The sequence below is a fragment of the Panthera leo genome, chromosome F3, assembly GCF_018350215.1.
Source record: "Panthera leo isolate Ple1 chromosome F3, P.leo_Ple1_pat1.1, whole genome shotgun sequence".
Taxonomy (NCBI): Eukaryota; Metazoa; Chordata; class Mammalia; order Carnivora; family Felidae; genus Panthera; species Panthera leo.
The window spans coordinates 36,896,883-36,923,235 of record NC_056696.1 but is presented as its reverse complement, the minus strand read 5'-3'; the positions used below and the strand labels follow the sequence as shown (position 1 = coordinate 36,923,235).

The following is a 26,353-nucleotide window of genomic DNA, read 5'->3' as shown; positions in this document are numbered from 1 at the left end:
TAGGAAATACACACACACACACACACATATTCACAATACCCCGCATAAAATGAAAACGGTATATAAATGAGTATTGCCACTATGCTCTATAACTAACCCTATGATAAAAATACTGGGTGAAGAGTTTCTTCTTATTTCCCTGCACTGCAACCCATCTTCTAGTATAATCAGCAAACACTGAAAATGTGATTGAAGTTTGTCAAACAGGAAGCCAGTGGTGGTATAGAGTATTTACTACTGAAACTTTTAATGATCACACTAGTATTTGGGGAGATTTTGTAAATGGTCAAAGTTAATTATCACAAATGTGGATATTTTCATTAATATTTGGGATCCAAATAAAGTGTTAAAATTAACTTATATTCCTTTTAGTTCTTCCAATATGATAAACAGTGTGATTTTTAAGGAAGAAAAAAATACATAATGATGCAAGAAAAATTGAAACAAAAAGTAAATTGAAGTATGTATAAACAAATTCATAGGTCATGTGCTTTTTTGCACAATAAAGAAACTGCTATTTTCATTATATTCCTTGCTTGGTAATAACTTTCTTCTTGACTAAATTTTTCCTGTAATTTTGTTTAATAGTAGTATTCTCTGACATTATTCTGTTCTATTTTTACTGTCACCACTATAGTTCAGATGCTTAGTACTTTAAATACTTCTTAGTCTAGAGTCTCTCTTTCTAGTCCTTTGTACAAAAGTCTGTCAGATTAAACTTCCTTCAGCTATATAAAGTTTCCTGCTGAAAACCTAAAAGCTTCCCATTTTCTATAGAATTTGTCCAAACTTCCGCCAGGTTGTCAGGACCACCCACTTCTTGGCCTCAGTCTACCTTTTCATTTTTGTCTTACTTTTTGTTTTTTTGTTTTTTGTTTTTTTTTCTAAATCGATTTTCTACTCTGGTCACATTGTTCTGTTCGTCTTCTCAAATGAACCTCGTGATTTCTCACTTGTACACCTTCCTTTTTTACTAAAGCCTCTTTGTAGATTATCCATCTTTAGTCTAGAACTAGCCACTTCCCACCTTTGTGAAACTTTCCTTTGCTGTTAACAGCTGAAAGTATTCTTTTTCCCCTGTGATCTCCACACCTTTATGTCTGCACCCTCTTTCCTCACTCACCGCCAAAGTGGAATTGTTTAGTAGTCATTTGGAGATTGGGGGCTGGAAAGCTAAGGATAACCTGGAATTTTTAACCCAGATATGAGAGTCAAGTGCAGAGATAGTTGTAGAAATGCTTGGGCTATTCAAAGGATGGACTATAGAGAGAATAGAGCACAGGCTAAGGCCTAATTGCCCAAATAGACTGTATGGAAGAAGAAAGCAGATTGAGTGAAAGAACGAGAGAAAGCTAAGGAGAAACTCAGATTTGTAGGTCACTGAAGCCAAAGGAATACAAGATGTATGGCTAGTGGGAATGAAGTAGAAAGGCCAAAGAAAAATACCAAGAAAAAAGAAAAGCTCCAAATTATCAAAAATAAGTGTCATTATTTGAAGGAGTTATATTTATAAAATGATTCTAACACTTTGTTAAGGGGTTAAGGAAATGTAGGTTCTAAGATAATAGAGGCAGCTATTTTAGAGCATTAATGAGAGATTTTAAAAATGAACTCTTTAAATTTGAGTATCATTTGTTTAGGAGTAAATATCTTATGAAAATACATTTCAAAAATACTGGATATCGAAACACTTCACCTTTATTGGTAAGAATCGTAAATCCAAAAACTACTAGGCCTCTGAAACCTAAGAATAGAAGATACTGGTTTAAGTCCTGGTTACTAAATGTATGATGTTAAGCAAAAAAGTTGAAACTTTTTGAGGATTCTTTTTCTTCATTTGAGAAATCAAATGAGTCCATTTTTGAGAAAGTTGTTTGGGGATTTACATGAAATGACATATCTAGATACCATGAAAAGCTATACAAATATTAGTTATTAGTGAATTGAAGTTGTATTTCATATGGAGAAGATATTTTGTATTGTAGCTGAAATGATCTTTTTAGGGAACTTGAGTGTGTCCTATCCTATGTATGACAGTTATTTCTGTAATTTAAGCCTTCTTGTAAGCTTTTGAATCAGTAGTCTAGGGTAGCTTTAAAATCTTGTATACCTTTTCTCAATACAATATCTAAAGAACTGCAAAATCAGCTGGTTGATAGAATATTGCCTCAAATTCGGGTAAAGTCCATTTAGTAATTTCATTTGATTTCAACAACAGATTACTGAAGTACCAGGTCCAGTGAGTGCTATGCTCTTAATCAGTGGCAAAATCGGGGTTAAAAACACTGGTCTTCAGCTACTAGTAGAGGTTTTTGTTTTATGATGCCCGATTAAAATTGATCATCCTGAGAATTTTTGTTCCTCCACAAAGTAGAAAGAAAACTTTGTTTGTTTGTACAAATTCTGATAGAAAAATGTGAAAAGTCTTGGGAAACTGCTATACTTTCTTATAATTTCATGTTTCGTGAATGCTCCAGCACATGAATTTTTCAAGGCTTGACACTGTAGCCCCTAGAAAATCACTGAGATTGAATGAAAACTTAATACTTAATGTAAATTTTTATTTTTATGTTTCAAAATAACTAAATATCTAAAGGATTTTCTACTCTCAGTTGAGAATGAAAATACTTCTTTAAGATTTTTCTAGCATAAAATGAGCAAAGCAGCATTTAAAATAACATTTATAATTAGTGTTACTTTCAGTGGATAGTGTGGCTACATGGGTTTGTCTCAAATACACAGCAAATTGTGTAAACTTCCCCCCATGAAAGTAAAATATTCATTTTTTCTCTCATATATTATAAGAACCAAGAGATATTTATTGCCAGTGAGCAAGTTCTGAAAGATCAGCCCTTCCTAGTACCGGTGAGTTAAAAGGACAATGGGTTCTAAAAATCACTATTAAATTGAGACAATAATGACTTCTTTCACTGTGTTTTTAAGATGCACTCCAGTCCTTTGAGAAATGGTTAATTTGACTCATTTAAGAAAATTAATCATTTGGAGCATATTTTCTGTTTATACTGTCTTTTAAAGCATAGTTTTATGAAATGCAGAATTATTAACAAGCCCTCTAAATAAAAGTAGTTTATAATAAAGACCAAATGTATGCATATTCTCCATTGTCAGTAGTAGTAATGTTACAGTGCATTCACAGCATGAGATTTCTGTCACATTTTTGTCACAAGGTCTCAGGAGACCTTGTGATTTATCTCATATTGTTCTTCTACCCTGGAAAATTATACATTATGACTATGCTAACTAGCCTGTTCTGACTAGTTCAACTGTGCCCAGTATTGGCCAGAATGTTTCTTTTCCAATCTTTAATTATAAAATGGCATTAAATATGTCCTTATATGATTAAGATAGTAAAACAGTTTTGGAGATTAATATGAACAGAAAATAAAACAACTTTGGTGATTCAGTTGTGCTGATTTTGGGTGGTAAAATTTGGGAACATTCTGGGGAACATGAAGAAATATACAATATGTTTTTCATATAAGTCGATCTATGAACTGTTGTATTGCTTTATTACAGAAGCTAATTACTGTTTGTTTAGTAGGTGTATGAGGCTCATATTTTGAGATAATCACATTAAAATTTTTTAATGTTTAAAAATTATGTTCTATTACTGCTTTCTAAATAAGATAGTATTTCTAAATAATATAGTAGCTGTAACATAGTAGCTGATATGTACGAGAGAAATTTGTTGTGATTTATCATAGAAACTCAGCAATCTTAATAGATTTTGATTTATTCTTGTGTAAGCAAACCTCATTATTTTCCAGTCTCTCTAAATGTGTGTGTGTGTGTGTGTGTGTGTGTGTGTGTGTGTGTATACATTTTTGTCCTGATAAATTTTTTCCAGGATTATTTCAATTTTGAAATTAAATAATTTTAATGAACACTTAATTCTTTGTATGAGAAAGTTACTGCTCAGTCTCATAGACCTGCTGTCTTATTTAAGAATCTCTCAAATTCAGAAAATCCTGAATGTTAATCCTCGATGTTTATTAATTTAGTTGATATTTTTTGTTATTTTTTCTTAAATTATATGTAATGCTACCGAATTTTAATTCTGCTTTTCTTATGTGATTTATTTCTGTTTATTAGCATTCCTACTTCATTGCCCCAGATGTAACTGGACTCCCAACAATTCCTGAGAGTGTAAGTTTTCTGTTTTCTATGTTTTTTATGCTACTCATATTATGAATTTTATTTTGGCCCCGCCGTTTAAGAATTTCTGTATAGAGAAAATAATATGTTGTAACTCTCCATTTTTTATTAGAAATAATGAAGGAATAAGGAATAATGGTATTATCTCTGTTTTGTCTTTATTGTGTCTGCTACTTTACTTCCTAAATATTTGGTTGTAGGTAAGGAAATTTTTATCAGAATAACTGTTTATACCATTGAGATAGTTTGGTAGGATCATATGTAATCAGTGAGGTCCTGAGACCCCCCCCCCCCCCCGCCCCGATCATGTAGAAGAAATATGTCAGATGACCTTACTTGGGTGGAGGGGGATGAATACTGGCAATGGGAAATATTTTCACACACATGGTTTCTTTAGTGACCTGACTGTAGCATTTTAGATTACTTGTATGATTCTATGAAAATCTTATTGTCCTGGGCTTGGTTTCTTGATTTTAATTTAAGTGATACATATTTTGTAGGTCTTGAGGGGTACTACAAGAAATTATTGCTAAATTTTACATTTTAATTAGAGCCCTAATTGTAGCCATGTTAGAAATACTTCCAGTGTTTTAGTAGTTATTACAAATTAATATTCTGTAGAAAGATTTACATGGCAGGTAGAAGTGACAAAGAGGCTTTTGGTTGCTGTGTGAAAAGGAAATTTTCTCTTATGTAATTTTTTTCAACTTCCCTTGGAAAGATACAGTGAATCAGTGGAAATAATTCTATGAACAGTAAAAGATACATCAAAAACAGGAAAAAAACATTCCAGAAATACTATTTTTTTTAGAACTCTATTGTTCTTCCCAAAATGTTTTCAGACCTACTAAGTGTTTGGTTTCCAAAAGTACGTGGGTTATGAGTGAGTGGAATCTAGGAAGACAGTTGTGAATTTTCCAGTATCAAACCAAGACTGTCAGTGGTATTTTTAGTACAGATGCGTCCAGATAAGTCCTGTGAAAAGATTAGATGAAGCTGTTTGGAATGTGGGCCTGAAATAGATTATCAACACAGCATTCTGTGTTGAGAAATATTTTTCCATCTAGAAATTACATTCTTTGATATTATAGGAAAAATACTAATGTTAAATGCCATAAAAGTAATTTTGTATATGAAGAGTTGAATTGGAAGGTAAGGTAGTTTTCAAATACACAACACAAGAAATGAATTTCTCCCCACTAAATTCAGCATCACTCACTGATATTATAGTTTTTGTTAGGTACCCTGCCATTACTAGTTGGTCCTGGTAGAATTTCTGCCTTTTGGAAATTGAAGAAAATTAGATTTCTTGTTTCCTTGCCCAACTAAAAAATTTTAGGCCTTCTAAGTCATAGTCTACCTGGTACTATGGTTTCAGTTGATTATCATATCTTCTTCAGTCTTCTTCATTACTTTATAACTTTCTGATATGCTTAAGTTTGAGTACAGAAAGTTAAAAATCAGAAAGAGTGGATCTGAATGTCAAAGTTAATGTAGATTAGCCCAATTTTGTTTGTATGTGGGGGAAATAATATGAAGTGTTATATCAAGGAATCAAATTAGGCTAACCCCCAAATTAATTTGGTTATGGTGGAATAGAGCAGGTCTGACATGGGATATAAAGGGATTTTCCTTAATAAAGGACCAAAGATCTGCTTTATGAATCCATCTCATCCTCTGGGTTCCTTGTACGTAGTACATAGTATCAGGCAATGATGCTGTCTGCTGAGTGATTGGGAAACATAAAAAGACTCAAATGTATTTTCTGGAACAGCAGTTCTCAAAGTTCAGCGTATATAAGAATTATCAGGAATACCTTTTTAAAAAACAGATTCTTGGAGCCATACTCTGAAGATTAAAATTCAGCAGGTTTACAACTGGAGCCCAGGAAATGGGCTTCTTTTATAAGTACTTGGGGAGGGAGAGTGGAAATGTGTGATCCTCTGATTGCCCTCTGAGAAACATTTTCCTGGGGTAGGATTATGTTTCAAATAATAATAGAATGTTACGTGCTTCGTGTGGCAGCAGGATAGTATCACATTTAATTATTTTAATGAATACCATTTTTAATAACAACCTCCTTTGAACCTTAAGACTTGTTGGTAAATGTATAAAATATTTTCCTTCATAATCACCATGAGCTATAACTTACACGATCACTCTTCACTTGTACAGAGAAATCTTACAGAATATTTTGTTGCCGTGGATGTGAATAATATGCTGCAACTCTACGCCAGCATGTTACATGAGAGGCGCGTCATTATTACCTCTAGCAAATTAAGCACTGTAAGTACTTCACACTTCTCCTTTTAAGTGGAACGTGTTGAGCATTTCACAAAAAGACCTACGAACCTCTGCAGACTTAGAAATGTTCTATGTGTATTAACAAGACAATATCTACATACTTTTTTGATATATGGTTTTAATCTGGCTCTTGAAGTACAAAAGTCTGATTTATAGAAGGCCTTCTCAGATGCATTAAGTCAGGTTAATTATTTTTTCTTATCAGGAGATGAGAGTTTTTTTTTTCTTTTTAACTCTCCAGAGTTCATTTTAGTGCCTTCTACCATATAAAGAATTCTTAAGAGCTATTATGAGATCTTTATTATTCACTTGTGGCTTTTTCCATTGGAACTACTTGAAAGAAATCAAGGGGCCATGATAATAGCTGCTATCCTAACCTGGTAATAGGTAGATTCATCTTTGTTGCCAAGTAGTGGTTTGGGAGTAGATTCTATAATAGTTCTGATTTGGAGGAGCTCTTCAGGCTGATAATAACTTAAAAGTCAGAGTACCATTCTGTTTTTTTTTTTAATCACAGGTTTTATGCTACTCACTGAAATGTTCTTTTGGAAGGTCTTCACTACTGTGGTAAAGGCAGTGAGAATAAGAGTTTTCTTGGGTCAGAGAAGAATATTCAAAAGTATTTTGCTAGGTGTCCTAACTTTTTTCTACAAAGTATTAAAATTGTAATATTTTTACTAAAAATTTTTAATGTAAATACAATTTTGAGTAATGAACAAGATATTTATTAAAAACATTTAGTGTTGCATGACTTTGCTTCCTTACAAATTTGGTTAATTGATAAGAATAAGATAATGTTTTTATGTTTTGCTCTCCCAGAGTAAAAATAAAAAAAACTTCATGCTGTAAAGTTTTGGTACGTTGGAAGCAGTTTTAGGAGTTCTCTAGGATATCTATGTAGTATTCAACAATGAAAAGATGTATGTTTAGAGAGACTAAATGGTCATCTGAAGCCAAATAGCTAATTAGAGACACGTAAAGTGAAGCTGAGTGTCCTGGTCTGGTTTATTTCCATTACTCTTTATTTGAAAAAATACAATTTTGAGATTTTGAATTACAATATTGATATACCCACTTTTCCAAAAAAATTGAAAATACATTATTTTACATATTGAAAAACACATTGTGTACATTTAAAGGAGTAAGTATGGAGACATGATGTAGTACAGTCAGAGAACAAGCACAAGTCCTGACAGGTCATTTGCATTTTCTTAAAATGATATTGAGAAATGTAATCTGAATCATTTGGGACTTTTTATATATTTGCTTTTCTATTTTTAATTTACCATTGAGGTAAAACCATTCTTCCTTCTCCCTGTTCTCTTCCTCCTTATTTTTTAAACATGATTGTTTCAAGGTTATAAATAATATTTCTATATGGATATTGTCCTGAAGATTACAAAGATTGTACAAACTGTCTCAGAGGCCTAGGAACTAATTCTTATCATGAAACCTGCTATATGGTAGGCACTTTGTAGGCACTAAGGATTCAGTAGTAAGCAAAGTCCAAACACTCTTGGAACGTATATTGAACAGATGAAACAGAATTGAATGAAAATAGCTGTTGTATCTTATTATGGTGAATACCAAGGGATAAATGATAAGGAGAGTGTGTGTACAGGTTGAAAGGTGAGGGGCAGGCCTCAGTTTTATATAGGAAAGCTTCTTAAATGAGGTAATATTGAGCAGAGATCTAAATGAAGTGCAGGAGTGAGCTATGCGAATGAACATATACGCTTCCCTATTTACAAAAACATTTGAAATAAATCTGAGTATATGATTACTATAAAATAGTGGTGTTATTCTTTATTGCAATTTATAAACACATCTTAATAACTGGATAACTTATCTGTGACTCTATTTCTTCACATGTAAACTGGGAGAATGGTAGTAATAGTTATAATCTCATAGGGTTGTTGTAAAGATTGAGATATTTCTATCTCTGTATAGCTATATAAACACATATGTATATATACACACATGTGTGTATATATGTATATATATGTATATACATGTATGTATATATATGTATATACACGTGTGTATATATACATATATGTGTAATGCTGAGAATTGTATTTGCATAACATTCAATGTTGATTCAATGATTATTAGCTATAATTTTATAACGGACTAGTTCTGCAGTTTAGAGTAAAAATTAACATGCCTACCCTTTCACTTTATTTGAATTAAATAATAAAATTATTTTAATAAAGACTTGGTATTATTCAGGGAGTTGTTTCTTATGTCTGAGGTAAACTTTTACCAATTGTTTATGACAATTCATGAAAACTCGATGGTGATGTCACTTCTAAGTTACCAGCTTCGTTTTAATTCATTCTCTGGGGCAGTAGTACTGATAAAAGAAACATAATTCATGCTTGGTTTCATGACCCCCTTACCCTTCTTGTGTGGGGGAAGCTGTTTTACTTAAATCTATCTTGAAAAATTCATGTATCTATTTCTATATCTTCTGTAAATTCCATGCATAGTAACATTTAAGGTCAAAGACTGGTACTATAACATAAATTAGAAATAAACTATATTTTAGGAAGAATTTAGTGAAATCTCTGAAACACCCAAGGAAGGAATAGTTAAGTATCAATGAATTGACTGACTCTTAAGCTTTTTACATTCTCATTCTATATGCCTTGAAGACTACACTGTATTTAGTATTAATGCAACAAATTATGTTTTACTCATTTTTCATTTTTTAAGTCTACAGCCAAAATTTTAACTATTGGAAGAGCACAAGTAACTTAAGGCGTCTTTGGATCTATAATTTTATGTATAGTTTTAGGAATTTTGTTTGTTTGGGTTTACTCTTTAATAAAACTTCTATTTTATTAGAACCATATTTGTCAACCTTATAGTTGCTGGGTGTTTTAGTGAAGATACACTGGGAGAGAATCAATCAGCTTACTTAAAGGTCTTTTCTTAGGTGCTGTTTGTAGTTAAAATTATAATTTGTAATTTATAGACATTAACTTTAAAATAAAAAAATAAAATAACTTTGAAATATGTTAGCAAAAGTATCAAGAGTCATATGTTTTCACACTTTTAATGAATCCCTCTCCCCCATTAAAGTGTTGTATTTTTTGTTTGTTTTGTTTTTTCAAGTTTTTATTTAAATTCCACTTAGTTAACGTACTGTGTAATATTAACTTCAGGTGTAGACTTTAATGATTCACCACTGAAATACAACGCCCAGTGCTCATCACAAGTGCCCTCCTTAATCCCCATCATCCATGGATCCCATCTCCCTGCCCACTAAAGTGTGGTACTTTGTCAGGACCCATTATTACATTTTTCTGTGTTGAAGTTTTATGAATTGGGACATAAACAATTTAGTCTTTATTCCATTGGTATATACATTATCAACTATACACAGAAGTGTTCCTGGTAATCCTGAACAAGAACATTGATTTTATACATGCTGTAGGCAGGCCCTAGATGTTTAAGCCCCAAGAGAATCTCGAGTAGACTAGCAGAACATCATACCAAAGTCTCATGTATTCAAAGCAAAGGAATAAATCATGATATTACAAGAGTATATCAGTTGACTTATTGCTGTTTTGTGACCAGAGGTAGAGAATATTGCTGTTTAAAGTCATGTCATTGGTTCTCAAATCAGTCAGGCATGAAGTCTTGTCATATGCCTCTATAATTGTACCTCACCAGACTTTCTTTAACTAGTCAGCTGGGGCTGTGTATTTTGTCTCAAACACCCGGCTGGCCGGCGTCTGACAGGAGCTTTCTCATCATCCTGTCAGTAATATGTTAACTAGAGTGTATCTTTGTGGCCTGTAGAAGCAGGTGGAAGAAATGCTTCTCTTTAAAGCAGATGTCTAAATGTTAGCTACTATTTTGACCAATATTTAGCTGGTAAATATCACCCTCTTAAAGGCTATAAGCACATTAGTTACAGAGATTGGATTGTATAATGCATGTTCTTTCTGGAATATTGAGAGCAAGCAATATGCTGTGAGTATTGGAATTGTGTTAATAAACTGTAATATCTTCCTTTGTTCTATCTAGTTGCCCCCAGGCATTTAAGCATATGCTTTTCTCTCTTTCTCTCATTAATTCCATCAAGGGCATATGCAAAAATAAATCTTGTGGTCTCTGGAAAATCAACTATTAAAATAGATTTTAAAATTGTAGATTTTATAGGGTTAGACTGAAGGGGAATCCGGGGGATTTTAACCTCTCCATCTAGAGTTTACATATTGATTTGGCTCTTAATGGTACCACCTGTATCAGCATTTAATCTGAAATCTGAAGTTCAGAGAATCTTTCTGGAGATTAAGAATTGAACAGTTGATGGGAGAACAAAGATCATCCAGGTCTAGTTCCTAGTTAAGACTGTTGAAGTGTATTTTTTCACCCCCTGTGTTTTTAAAGCTGCAACAGAATGGTGCTTTGTTATCAAGACCTTTCAGGGAGAGATATTCTAGGAACAATTTTTAGATTTTTAATTCTTCCCAAAGCCCTTAGCAACCAATTATGTCAGCTGAAACCGTAGGTTAAGAATTCTACTTACCAGTGTATTGTTTGATGTGTATACCGCTCCTCTGAACATCGTATTTTCACTCAGTGCTAAGTAAATGTGACCTGAGTATGGAAATAGGACCATTGTGGTAGCCCTGTAACACTCTGTTGGAAGATATGTGTGGAGGTAAGTCAGAGGAAACTTCTAAGACAGGAAAACTGGAGGTATTTGTATTGTGCAACTCTTGTGGCGATAGTTCTGTTCTTCACGGAAATGCACACATATTTCTGTTTTCTGGTTTAGTCAATTTGTTCCCTTTAAAAGTTAACAATTGACTTTTAATGTAAAAATCAATTGTTTTAAATAACAGTTGTGTCACTAGCTAAGGGGCATATTGTCAATCGCTCGGTTCTGTCAGTTTTGTTCCTACCACTACTCCCATCTCCCCACAAGCAACCTCAGAAGATTTCAGTTTACTGTAGTATTTTCAATCTGGAATGACTGAATTTTGTGCTGTTCATGATTCTCAATCTTAAATATAAGAAAAATTATATATGTATTGTTCGTTTCCTTAGTAAAACTGCTATCGAGATCAATTGGGTTATTTTTAAATGTACCTTTTATATTTATATAAATATAAGTGTAACTCACTGTGGCTACCTCACTCAGCATTTCCTGGATGGACTGCATCCCATAATCTTCTTATCCTGCTAAGGGGCTGAGGGAGGGCATCCGCCCCCCTGTCTCATCTTCCTCCCCCACCTAAGTTCTGTAGATCCTTCCTCCTCAATCCTTTCTTCTGGGACCCCTGTGCTCCATTCCAACTGCCCATTGTCTTAATTCAGGCAGTTGTCATTTCCCACAAACATTGTTTTCAGATGTCTATACTGCATGTTAGCATTCTCTGCATTTACATAAAATGATGGTGATGGTTAGAGGAGTAGTTCTAGCCAGGAATTACATATGCACACTGTGAACTGCTTGCTCTTTAACTTCATCGTCACTTCCTATAAACTCGAGGCAGGACCTTCCTCCATCCAGGCACTACAGTAACTACCAGTCACTACCTACCTCTTAGGGCAGTGCTGATACATAGTAGGTTTCTAGCAATAATTTTTTGAGTCAGTGCTTTAAACTGCACTTTTATGGGTCTTCTTCAAATGTGTTTTGAATGCTTCTGTCTTCATCCCTCTGAATGTTTTCCAAAATCTGGTTTGCTCTTCAGAGGCAGAGTTTCTGTCAGTAACCGCCATTATATTCTTTCAATCTGAACTACCGTAGTACTTACCGTACACTTTCTCTCAAGTTAGAATTACTAGTGAGTTTGTGGAAGTCTTGTATTAGATATTTATCTCTTTGCAGGTTAGAACCATGGTGTGTGTGTGTATGTGTGTGCGTGTATTTAAAACTAATTTTTTAAATTGTGGATATCAGAGAAAAGTTTTTAAAATAAAATTTTTATTAATTGTATTATGAATTAGGGAGTGTCCATTTGATACTGAAAATGCCAGAGTAGAAATCTGTCTTTTTGACAAGTAAAAATGTGTCTGTTTGATTGTCCCTTTGACACTTGCCTCTTTAAATAATAGTAGTAATAATAATAATAACAGTACAGATTTCACAACTTCTGAAGTTTATAAGTTTATAAAGAATTTAAAGCTAAGACAAGGGACTGGAGTAACAAGGGATGGGCTAGCAAGCAGTGAAGAGAATGCTAAAGAATATAGGCATAGCATATATAAAGCAGCTACTAACCTTAGAATTAGGACTGAGATAGACTACCCAAGGAAGGAGCCCCACCTGGGTCTGAGATCTAGACCCTGTTGAAGAGGCCAGAGCCGTGGCTCATTAGATGGCTTATTAGAAGTTGTTGTGGTGCGACACTGGCAGAATTTGTTGGAAACCTGCCCTTGGGATGACAGACATCATCCTTTCAAACTTGCTAGAAAAAGCCACCTTAGGAGTGCTGAGGAATCTCTTCGCAGAGAGATACCTCACTGGCAACACACTACTGTGAGCCCACCTGAAGGGAAGCTATTTATCAGGGTTGTCTCACTGGAGACACTCGCCCGAAATAGCATTGGAGTGGAGGTTGTTGCCAAGAGAAGCTGCTGGCTGCTCAGTACTGCTGACAATTGCACCCTGCAGTAACCATATGCAGAAGCTTCCTGCATTATAGCAGCTAAGATCTGGAAAGGCTGCAAGCGTTGCAGGAGCCAGAGGCACTACTGCTACAAAACTGCCCACGGTGGGGAGTGCTGGGAGAAACCTCTGGCCACTATCATTTATAGGGGTCAGGTGCTACAGGAGCTGCCTATTACATGGGGGCCTGGTAGCCACCTGAGCTACAGGACCTGGGCCCTGAGGAAGCCAGGCCCTTGACAAGCCGTAAGCTCTGCGGGAGCCTGCTGAATGAGTATCCTGGAACCAGGAAACAAAACCCTTTCTTCCTGAAATGTCTCTTCAGTGACCTTTCCTGACAAAGCTTAACATCATGCCAGCAGTTAAAAGGGATAAATGCCAAGGGGCACAGATCCATTTTCATAGATCAGACAGTAAGGAGGTAAATTAGGCAGTAAATTGATAACAGGTACAGTCCACCCCTTTAGATACTCATCTTCCATTTACACCCTTTTGTACACATTTGTCCTTCCTATTCAACAAATCAAATCTATATATCTTCCTTTAAGATGTAGCTATCCTTTTTACCAATGTAGACATTTCCCTAAATCAGGAAAAGCACAGTCCTAAGAGCCGTTGTAATTATTCAGTTGCGATCACATTTAAATTTCTGTTAATCACCAACAACCTATATGTAAAATGAAAATGACAAGTAGAAGAAAAAAATGGTAAGCAGATAAAAATGAACACGTGCATGTGAAAGGCACATAAAAAACATGTGAAGTGACTATATCCCTTATTTGTGTAACTGATCATGAGACAGTATTGATATTTATGGCCTCCTTATTTCATTACCCATTCTGTATTTCCCTCACCCTTAGCCAGAACCTCAGATGGTTGGGTTCTTTAGCTGGTGTAGTGATATGAACTTTCACTCCCAAAAGGTCTGAATCCACAACTGTTCTGCTTTTTTTTAATGTTTATTTAAAATAATTTTTTTAACATTTGTTTATTTTTGAGAGACAGAGAGAGGCAGAGCATGAGCAGGGGAGGGGGAGAGAGAGAGAGATATAGAATCTGAAGCAGGCTCCAGGCTCTGAGCTGTTTGTTAGCACAGAGCCCAGTGCGGGGCTTGAACTCACGAATTGCAAAACCATGACCTGAGCTGTAGTCAGACGCTCAACTGACTGAGCCACCCAGGCACCCCAATGTTTATTTACTTTTGAGGGAGAAAGCATGAGTGGGGGAGGGGCAGACAGAGGGGGACAGAGGATCCATGGTGCACTCTGCGCTGACAGCAGCAAGCCTGATGTGGGACTCAAACTCATGAACCAAACTGTGAGATCATGACCTGACCTGAAGCCAGACGCTCAACTGACTGAGCCACCCAGGGGTCCCCCTGCATTTTTTTTTGTGATTGCTGTAGTTTTCCATTAACCTTTATTATTAGGCATAGAAATACTAAGAGGTACTCCAGAGAATCTCCTGGTTCCACACATGGTCTTTTTTGCCTCTTTTGTGCAGAAACAAGTCAATTTCCCTTTGGTTATTGAAATCAATCACTCCAGCTGGTAGGTTAACCCCGATTTTTAGCCTGTTGGTTCCGTGATATCAGGGGCCCCAAATGGTGAGGTGGCAATCTCATCTTCCAATGCACAGGGAAGCCTTTATCTATTGGGAGGTAAGATCTCCAGACCAGAAGAGCTCTTTATAAACTGCTAGGACCGGAGCTAGAACTTACACACATGGGTTATTAAGCGTAGTAATGAGACAGTCATTCTCACTTCAACCCTTTGATTCCTACTCCCATGTATTCTGGCTATTGGAGAAACAGCACCATAAAATGCTTTCTCATTTAAAGCATATCCTGCATCATGTCAAATAGAATCCTACACTTTCAGGATATCATTTCCCAACTGGCATCATGACTGAATCTTCAGGAAGCCATTCTACTATTCAATTAGGCCAGTTGGTTCTAGGTTATAAGTATTGGTAAGACTGGTTAACTTAATAGGCATGCGCCCATAGCTTTACTTTGCTATTAAATGAATACCTTGATGAGACTCAGTGCTGTGCAGAATGCCATGCTGATGGACATGTTATTCTATGCATCTAATGATTTTGGTTACTGGCAGAGACATTATAGTCAGAGAAGACCTTATCCAGATTATTTATTCCAATGAGGATGGACTTCTGCCTCTTCCATGATGGAAGAGTTTCAATGTAATTAACCTGCCACCAGATAACTAGCTGATTGCCATGGGGAGATATCTCACCAGAAGCATTCTGCTACAAAACCTTCTGAAGAAGCTACCAGGTATTACTGGTGGGCATTACTGACTACGGTGTACTGCCAGGGCCAAGCCCTGGAGAAGCACAGGCCATGTAGGATCCTGCCTGGAGAGCACACTGGAACAGGAAGCAAAAATACTTTCCTCCTACAGTCTATCTCCAGTGCCCTGTACTGAGAAAGTTCTACTTCATCTTCTACTGACTTTAGGCTATCTGGAAAAGAAGAAGTCATCAAGGCACAGATCCATTACCACGCAGGTAAAAAAGAGTGAATTTGGAGTTAATGGGCAATATTTTAAAGGCACAGCTTCCATGAATCAGATATTTTTTGTGATTTCCTACAATGATAAAAATAGTGTTATGAAAAGAGTAAATAATAGTTAACGATCTGAGAAGAAAAGAAAGACCTTTATTTTGAAGGAAATATTTAACATTGGTAAAGTTTTCCAAAGATCAGTTAAAACAGTATTGATTTATTCATTTGTACATTGATGCATATTTTTATTTGCCAGGTATTACATACTGGAAATTTTAAAGTTATTAATTAGAATCATAAATGTAAATAAATACAAATTAAAAAATAATCCTATGGTGTCAAGTGAACCAAGGCCAGCCAACGTGATAAGAACTCTAATATGCGAAATGTAAAAGGGAAAGTAGTATATTAAAGAGTGGACTTCAGTATGACACTGGTTCTTGAAAGGAATTTATGTCTTCTTGTGTAGGAAATATTTATTTGTTAGTGTGTGTGTGTGTGTGTGTGTGTGTGTGTGTAGAGAGAGAGAGAAAGAGAGAGAGAGAGAGAGAAATGTCATGCTATATAATGTAGTTGGAGAGATAAACAGTAGCCAGATTGTGAAGAAACATGTTTGCTAAATTAAGGGGCTTAGATTTTATCCCACAGATTGTAGGGAGGCAGATGAGGTATATAGTATGATCAGTTTTATTTGGGGGAAGAGGACACTGGTGGCATTATAGAAGAAAAAAAAAATGGGGTAGAGAAATTCCTACTAACAGGAGTCTAGTTTTAAAAAAGCAAGGAATGACTAGCTCCTGAACTAGAACAGTGACCATAGAGGAAGATGAAATTGAGTTCATCTCATGAGTTTTAGGAACACTGTTAAGAAGGGGCTCCTGGGTGGCTCAGGTCATGATCTCGCAGTTCATGGGTTCAAGCCCCATGTCGGGCTCTGTGCTGACAGCTCAGAGCCTGGAGCCTGCTTCAGATTCTGTGTCTCCTCTCTTCCTACCCCTCCCCTGCTCGCACTCTATCTCTCTCCCTCTCAAAAATAAGTAAACATTAAAAACTTTTAAAAAAAGAAACACTTTTAAGGAAACGTTTGTTACATATAGAGGCCTGTTTGAAAGTAGGTAAGGAAGAGGAAGTATAGAATGACCCACAAAGGACAAATCTCTTTACCAGGTATTTATTTATTTACTTGCTATATAATGGCCGTGGGCTTAATGTCATTTAGTTACCAGTACATTGTAACTTAATAAGTGTGTGTGTGCCTATAAATATTCACATGCCTGTAGATGTTTATACATTAGTTCATATATAGATACATATATTTGCATATATTTGATTTGCATGCTAAATATACATATATGTATGTTAAGTATATATGGGAATATTATATACATTTTTAATGTTAGAATATACAATATATGTATAATTATTCATCCTCATTTAATTGTATATGATTTACAAGTTAAGAGTTATTAATCTGACTTACAAAGATTTAGAACTTCGTGATTGCTTTGCAATGGCAATTTTCTCTTTAATAATTGTTGATGGCTTGCAACCAGTTTTATTTTGTTCCTGGTAACATATCTTGAATTATGATTTTCAAAGATGCCTAATAGTTAAAAAAATAGCATCAACCAGTTGGATTTATTTATTAGTTATTTAAAACATTATCCCCAGATACGGTTGCCATGCAGTTATATTAGTGACATCTTCTAAATTAGAGATTTGTGCATTAGCCCTGACTACTTAAACAAAAAATTAGATTACTTTATATAAGCCATTTAACTTTTATCCTGAAGTTTCTTGTCTAAAAGCTGAGAGAATTGAACAAGAACAATCTCTAAGGTTCTTTCCAACTGTTAAATGCAGTGATTCTTTAATTGTACTGTTTATTTCCTAAATAATTGCCTAAATTATGTAGTTTTATATAATTCACATGAACATCTTAACCCATAGTCCTTTAGAATCCAGTGTCTACAAGTTTTTGAGGAGAGAAGATAGATAGATTTGAGCCATGTTGTGGTATTGGACTTAAATTTTGGTGGGAAGGTAGATGGGCCTTCTCCAGGAAAAGCAAAACTGCTGTTGAATTGACTCTGAGAGTGAGAAGTAGAAAGCAGGAAATTTGGGAATAGGAAAAGATCATGTAGGGAAGGAAATTTGTTTGAAGCCACTGACATTAATGTTTATGTGACAGTTACAGAGAATGAGAGTTGAGGAGAGGTTAGTATGACAGTAATGGTGATTTACACAGGGTAACTACAAGGCAGCCTCCTTAAAGGCAGGAATTTTTTTGTCTCTTTTGTTCATTACTATAACCCCAGTGCCAAAAATAATGCCTGGCACATGTTTGGTGTCCCACTTAGTAGTTGTGTGATCTTGAGCAATTGGTTTAACTTTGCTTCAGTTTCCCTATCTGTAAAATCATTAAAAGAATGCATACATAAAAGAACCAAGGAAGCAAGAAGAATTTAGAATTGTTTGGCTAGGAAAAGCTAATAAACCAGTGATCATTGATGAGATGATTAGAACTTTCCAAAGGACTTGGGTGTGATGGAAAGAAGTTAGTCTAGATTGATTTTCTTAGTAATTAAGTAGCAGAATTTGCCATCCTAATAGGATGAAGAAAGAGAATGAAATATAAAATAATATTTTAGTATAAAAAAGCGTGAAAAGTGTATAAATACTCTTTTTTATTATAAAAATTGCTATTTTTCCAAATGTTTTCTTAAAACTATCACTTGATCTGAATTTTAGAATTTTGCTTAAGTAAGAATATTTTATAGTTGGGATAACTTCATAGTTTTCAGATACCTGCTGCTACTCTTTTTGGTCTAAACTCTTAAATGGGAATGTAAATTAAACGTGTTTAAACAGATGGTTTCTTTATGCTTTCCACTGTTTTGTTTTTTTTCATTCCGTGAGGAATTTATCACGTTCCCATCTGCAGCAATTTATTCTGTATACCTATAGTTATTTATAGTGCATAAATTTCTGAATTAAATATTGATTCAGTTAAAAATCAAATGAAGTCTCTAATCTATATTTCTTGGTTTTTGTGCATAAATACATTCTTAGGGGATATAAATCTGCCCCTCAATAATTCATATAGAACTTCAGCTGAAGCGAATAGGACTTATCCATAAGGATGAGGCACAATCTAAGAGATGTGTGAGTGGTGTTGTGTCCATATGAGATCTTTATTTACAAAGTGTGTTGAATTAAAATTATGCTGTTTTCATTGTGGTCACACACTAGATGACTTGTTTACCTGTGGTCTCCTTGCAAATCTGATAATGTGGCTTTCTCCTTAAAATATGTGTCTATTTAATTGCTTCACACATGGCTTAGTTTCAAAAGGGAAAGAACTTTAGTTTGGCTGCCAACTAAATGTTCTTGCAGATGCAAAATGAGATGATAACTGGTAGAATTTTTATCAATTGTCTTTTTAACATCTGAGAGAATCTGTTGCATTGGTTTCCTGCTGAAGTTGCCCACTGTGATGCCTAAGGAAAGTTTTGTAAATTGGGTCTCTGTCACAGACCCCAAGTTTTTCTTATAAAGGTTAGCTGTTCTTGATTGTTTAGTGCAGAGACTCATTCTCCACTGTGTAATTAAGATAGAATATTTTCAACCAGTAGATGTTATTCAAAACCCCATAGTGTTGGGAATCCTAAATGCTTGTATGTCAAAAGGTAGTTTAAAATAATGGCTGTTGCCCTCAGGAGCCTACTTGGGTTGGTATTGTGGCTTTTATACATTCTAGGTATGTGATCTTGGGCAGTTGGCATAACTTTGCTGCAGTGTCCTGACCAGTAAAATGGGGATAATGAAGACAGAACCTATTTCATAAGGTTGTTTTGAGGATTAAATCTGAGTACGTCAAGTACTCAGAACAGTGCGTGGCACATGGTAAGCATTATGTTAACACCTGCTATTATTATTATCAATGACAGTATCTACATTAGACCTGGTAGCCTGGGGCTCAAGTTCCAAGTGCCTTTATTCTCTAAGTTCACTATTATCCACTTTTATTGTCAAGTTTCTCCCCTTGATTGTATAGGCCTTATCAGTTCTTTTCTGTTCATATGGTTTCCATGTATGCTTATTTTATAATTGTAGTGTATGGGAGATACATGTTCCTAATGATTTTATTGTGCATCAGTCAGTACTGTGGGACTGTATCCAGTCAATATATTGAGTATGCTTTGTGAAATGATATGTGCATTTAAATATTCATATTCCACTTAACAAAGATTATAAGGATTTTTAAAAAATTTTTTTAATGTTTTTATTTATTTTTGAGACAGGGAGAGACAGAGCATAAGCAGGGGAGGGGCAGAGAGAGAGGGAGACAGAATCCAAAGCAGGCTCCAGGCTCTGAGCTGTCAGCACAGAGCCCGACGTGGAGCTCGAACTCACAGACCGTGAGATCATGACCTGGGCGAAGTTGGACGCTTAACCGACTGAGCCACCCAGGTGCCCCAAGGAATTTTTTCTTAAATCTTTATTTGGCAAATTTGTTTTTCTTTGAAAGTTATAGCCTAATATATATTATTCCTTATCTATTATTTCTTTAGTTTTTAGAGCATAATGGCTGGGATATGTTCTAACTCAAACAACTGAAACTTCTTTTCCCACCCTCTTTGCTTTCATGAAGAACAACTGGGGTATTAAAGAAACAGCTGACAGAATATTAGAAAAGCAGTGTCAAGTTCTAGTTCTATCACGAACCAGATGTAGATAGGGTCTTAGGTAATTCTAGTCCAAGGAACTATGATTGTCATTTTCCTGTGTGCTTAAAGAATCAATATATTTATGATAATTAATAACTTAACAAGTAAAAAGATTCTTTTTAGTTGGCTTATAAATTGATCTCATTTCTTTATAGTACTTTATTCTGCAAACCAGATTTCTGAAATACATAGTTTATTTTCCTTAATTTGCATGGGTGTCAGAATGTTCTAGGTAAATAACTGGTTGTGACAGTTCACTCTCTCTTCAGAGGTATGGTCCCAGAAGGCCGTCCAGTTCTGACCCTGCTTGCCTCTCTGACCTCGCCTCCTGCTGTTCTCCCACTTAGTTCAATCTAATCATGTGGACCTCCCTACTCCTCTGTGAAGATGCCTAGTCTGTTCCCACCTCAGGACTTTTGAATGCATTGTTTCATCTGCCTGGAATGTGCTTCTCCCCTGAGCTGTAACAGTTGGCTCCCTTGTATCAGTCAGGTCTCAGTTCAGATGTCACCACATGAGAGTATGTCCCTAACCCTCCTGTCTAAAACAGCCCCTCTGTCACTCTCAACCCTCTTACCCTGCTGTAGGTTTCCTCATAGAACTTACCTCTGACATAATATATACTTCGTTTTATTGTTTGCTTTCCCTACTAATATGTTAAGTTCCATATTCAGTACTGTTCAGTACTGTGTCCCTACGGCCTGATAGAGATTTATGATAGCACATAGCAGGCACTCAAAAAGTTTTTTGAATTAAGCAAGTAACTTATTATGGTATTTCCAATTGCTCAGTTACTTCATGTACTTCAAAGGTTGTAGAGATGATCTTTGGATGTATTTTGAAGGTGGGTCTGATGTATAGTCTGGTTGTATTAACCACCTATATGGAAAAAATTGTTAATTATTACAAAGAATATGTCATGTTAGAATTGATCTGATCTAAGTATAAATACATCTCTCAGAGATAATGTTTACAGATCACCTAGCATATACTTCTTATTTTAAAGATTAGGGAACAGCTCTGCTTATAATTGCAGATATGCCAGATGTTGCACAAACTTCTTAGTGGCAGAACCCTAATTTTGTCTATGATATACTTCATTCTTATTGTTTTGTACAGCTTACATATATATATAATCTGTGTTTCATTTCCTAGTAAATTTATTTCTTCTTCGTTGTGTTTTTTCACCTACTACTTTATTATCTCTTCCACAAAGTATGTGTTGCAATCGTGTTTTCTCACATAGCTATTACATGCTGCTAGGGGAGTATGGGGGGTCTTTGGCATGCCTCTGCCTCCTTTGGAAATCTCCACTTGGATATCTCACAGTTAATAGAATCAATATTTGCAAAAACAAATGCCTTATAGTTCCACCTGAACCTAACACTTTTGCTGTATTACTTGAAATAATTCATCCTAGTTGCTTAGGATAGAAACCGTGGTTATGGAGAGGTAGTATTTTTACCTCTCCCTGTCACCTATCCCCTATATCCAAAAAGTTGCCAAACCCTGTAGAACTTCCTTCTTTCCTGGAGGACCTTGGTTAGCAGAGATGACCCTTTGCCACATGCTGGCCATTGCAGGTGTTTGGCAACTCTGTTGTCACATAAAGGAATCACCCTGTATGAGGCCAAATTCATCAGATGATATTGTTGTGCCTTACTAACGAATAGTTCATAACTTCATTTAAGATGAGCATTAAGGACATAGGGAAAGTGTCTGGATAGCATTGAATAGAGTGCTTTGGACTCTGGGTGTACTCAGTAAAATAAGTTACCCTTAGTCCTCATTTTGAGAATGTACTTTTCTTCTTGTTACACTGTTATTTTCTTAACAATAAAAAAGGAACGTTTTCCTTTTAACTTTTAAATGAGCTGTTTTAAAAGTCATCTGTGTACAAATGGAGAAATTGAGTAAAGTAGCCACCTTTCAAAGCTATGTAAGTGCTTTTGGCCCATTGGGTTACACTGAAGGGATGGAAAGAGTTGGTACAGCCTTAAAGATGCCTAATTTACAAGGAGGGAGTACCTGAGAGAATTTGACTAAGTTATAAGTTACATCAACCCCATTTCATCTCCCTCTATGAGGGTTCAAATAAGACAAACCCATGGTCTGTCATTGTTAAGTGAAAGTATTTGAATGCCTCCTAGTGGCATATTCTGTGTTCTAATTAAGGAATTTTTAAAAATAATAGGTATTGAAGGAATACTGTAGATAAAGTATTAAAACTTGTAGGTGCAAAGTACTAATACAATCTTTTAATGATAGCATAGTAAATAAAAACAAAAAAATCGTTTGCCATATAAAATTAATTAAAAATCTAACTGGAAAAATACATATGATGAAGAGGGATATATTTTAATCAAAATTTTTATGTTTTTGGTTCAGATTAGATTTCTTTAATTTTTTTTTAAGTGGGACAATTTTGCACTTAAATATAGACACATGTCTCTGTTAAGATTGAATTGTTTTAATACATTTATCCTTCTAAATTAATTTGATTACTGCATATAAACTTTAATTTATTTGTATAATAAAACAGGAATAATGGTTAGAGAAAGTCTTTGGTTCATTTTCAGACGGTAGTATTTTTAAATTCCGATTTTCAAGTTGAACCAAATGATTTAATTAGTAAGCTTGAAATGCTGACTTGAGCAAAACTTTAAAATGAAGAATGCTGACTTAATTATTGCTTTAAACATTAAAAAAGGATCAGCACTTACAGAAATGTAATTTAAAATGGAAAACAAAAAGTCCCATGGAAAGAATTCTGATGAGGGTCAGTAGGAGGGAGGGAAGATAAAGTGATATCCTTTTGTTAGGCATTTAAAAATATTTAATTAACTGCTTGCCCAAACAAAACAATTAGAATGGCAATTACCTTTAAAATAGCATCGATGTATTTGCAGCTGTTGTGATATAAGGCTAGGAAACAAAATGTTAATCTGAAATGAACAGTTTAAATATGGAATTATGATATACTTGGCTTCCTGTAGCACAGCTGTCAAGCTCGGGCAGCTCGCTGGTCAATAGTGACATTCTGTGTGTCAGTGAACAGCGTCTCTTGATACCATAACCCGCAGTTCACACATTACTGAAGCTCCAACTGTCGAGCATTCAGGTCCCCTGGTATTAGCGCAGCTTCCAGACTCTCCTGACTGGCTCATGTTTCATTCTTTGGCAATTTGCCCTAATGATATCCCTCAGGAGCTTTCAGCCTCCCTTCCTTTCCATATTTAATCGTGGTATATTAATCCGAGCGAGGCGCGAAGAGTGCTGCACACGTTGTAATTTCCTACAATTTCTCCTAAGCTGCTCACCCAGTTTTTCAGTCTTACTTTTATTTATGTTCTAAGCTTTGACCCCAAATGCTATCTTTTCAGGTAGTTATCACTGTCTCCGTAAGATGCCCAGGAAGCTGCTTTTGCTGAAAGTATTCTTCAGAGGGGCTTTGGCAACATCAGATCGGTTTTTGTTCTGGCAGATTTGGTACAGACAATGCGATTTAGGTCACTAAATAAATTGTTTTATGTTTGTCATTCATCTTGGATGACTTGAGCATGTCTTTTTGTTTGGAGGATCGGCGTCTACTTACCGTTGTTATTATCCTTTTGCAAATTTTAGTTAACTGCCTGTCTCCATGGATCAGTTGCCCTGCTATACCCAATGTACTGGCAGCACATATACATCCCAGTGCTTCCGCCGCACCTGCTGGACTACTGCTGGTAAGATGACTTTTGCCAGACTCCTTTAAATCCAGGCTGTATGATTAGAAAAAAATCCGTTTATTTGTAGATTAGCGAAGGTTGGTGTATGTATAGACAAACGAAATCCCTGAAACTTGGGCTCGAGATTAGTAACCAATATTAAAAGCTGTTTTTATGAGGGCAGAGTAGTTCTGTTCAAAGCTGGCCAAAAAAAAAAAAAAAATGTGTGTTTGGCAAACATAAAGTTCTTTAGATTTTGTGAGTTACTTCCGCAGTCGTGTAGATAATTGACTGCATAAAAAGAAGCGAATACAGCCTTAGTTGTGGTTAAGAAAACCTTACAGAAGTTATAGTATCAGTCCAAGAACTCCATATCCCAGGTGTCAGAATTTGTCTGCAGAGCCTGTCAGAAACCACATTGCCTCTGTCGGGGCACACTTTCATTACCTTTACCTTAGGACACACTTTGCTTCACCCCTCTTCCCTCAGTAGCACACTGAATACCAAATACCAGCAAAGGGGTTGCCTCTAATTCAGGGATTCCCTGAGTTTCTGGTTTAAATCAAAGTCTCGGCCCTAAGCCACCATGGAAAAAAGCAATGTTGAAAAGTGTTGGGACTAATTTTGAAATGCTTCCTGGCATTAGAAATAACTCCCGATGATCTCACCCAATGTGAATTCAACAACACCCCTGGAACTCTTCTGTTCTCTTCCTCTGGAAGAGTGTGTATATTCTCAGGCTGGACAAGGGTTAGACTCTGAAACAGCAGCCTTGGGATCTTCTTCTGGACCGTAGGATAGAATGTTCTCTTCGTGCATAATCATCTTCTGCAGGCATAGCTTACTTCTAAAGAATTCAGTTTTGTTTCCTCTAAACCATGCATGTGCACATACACACATAGAGAGAAGGAAATAATTTTGACTATAATAAATTTGTTTATATTATTAAAAACAAAGCTCTTTCAGAAGCAAAGTATTTAACTTTTTTGTTTCATGGAAAGCAGTTCACCTAAAGTATTTAAGGATTAGAGAGAGCCATTTAAATTCATACCTAGAGGTTTTCTGTTCAATTTTTATGACTAGCTCTCTTCAGATCAAGTGATTGTAATGATACCACATATATTTGGCCCCATATTGATGATACTAACATATTGTGTGTTTCCACAGCATGGTAATAGTATTGATAATGCTTTGAAGTAAGTTCCCAATGATCTACCACGCCATTCAGTCCTTTGAGTACTGGAAAGGAGAAAGTTTGGTTGGAGACTGTAGCTTAATTATATTGTGGAGTGTCACACACACAAGTCTGAGAGTTAAACTAGATCTATAAATAGGTTTTTAGGTATTCATTTTAGAGTGTTTTTCTGTGATCAACATAACTAGTATATATTAGCAGCCTTGAAGGCAGAAATGGCACTTGATTCACATTGACAATGCCATAGGTCTTGGCACATGGTGTTCAGTAATTGAAATTTATTCGTTTCATATAATTTTTACAAAAGTATTGGGAAACGTATTGATTTTTATTTATTATTATTGTTATTGTTATTATTATTTTAAAGTTTATTTATCTTGAGGGAAGGTGAGAGAACACGCGTGTGTACCCGTGAGCAGGGGGAAGAGCAGAGAGAGAGAGGGAGGCAGTGAATCCCAAGCAGACTCGGTGCTGTCAGCACACAGCCCACGTGGGGCTCTATCTCATGAACTGTGAGATCGTGACCTGAGCCAAAACCAAGAGTTGGACACTTAGCCAACTGAGCCACCCAAATGCCCCAATACATGATTTTTAAAAATACATGTCAAGTTAGTGGTTCAAGAACTAGCATTTCTAACGATGAAGCTTAGAATTATATTTTATCATATATAATGTTAAGCTATTTGCATTTTTCTATTAAAGTGTTCTGACCTCTGGGGTGCCTGATGGCTCAGCTGGTTGAGTGTCTGACTTTGGCTCAGGTCATGATCTCATGGTTTCTGTGTTTGTGCCCCATGTTGAGCTGTGTGCTGACAGCTCAGAGCCTGGAGCCTGCTTTGGATTCTGTGTTTCCCTCTTTCTCTGCCCCTTCCCTGCTCGCACTCTGTCTCTCTCTCTCTCTCAAAAACAAAAATTTTTTAAAAATTTAAAAAAATGTTCTGACCTCTTAGGAGGTAACTTCCCTTTAAGTTCAGTTGTCTGTAATGACTATACATTTAAGACTTTCTAAAATACAGCTATTTAGAAGCTATTCTGTGGTGTAGTTAGTTCTGTGCTATTCTTCCCAGAGATGTCTTCCCG

General features: G+C 35.6%; 1 protein-coding gene across 4 annotated transcripts in view; it reads left to right on the top strand.

Annotated features, from left to right (window-relative positions):
- DENND1B (DENN domain containing 1B) overlaps positions 1-26,353 on the top strand; it is a 254,427-nt gene that overhangs the window by 129,687 nt on the left and 98,387 nt on the right. For 3 of the 4 annotated variants that reach the window (XM_042925714.1, XM_042925712.1, XM_042925715.1), the window contains 4 exons: positions 2,806-2,865; positions 4,114-4,167; positions 6,352-6,462; positions 23,996-24,096. In XM_042925714.1, the coding sequence (XP_042781648.1) occupies positions 2,806-2,865; positions 4,114-4,167; positions 6,352-6,462; positions 23,996-24,096 (326 nt within the window). The remainder of the gene's footprint in view (positions 1-2,805; positions 2,866-4,113; positions 4,168-6,351; positions 6,463-23,995; positions 24,097-26,353) is intronic. The other variant, XM_042925713.1, reaches the window with a different exon arrangement.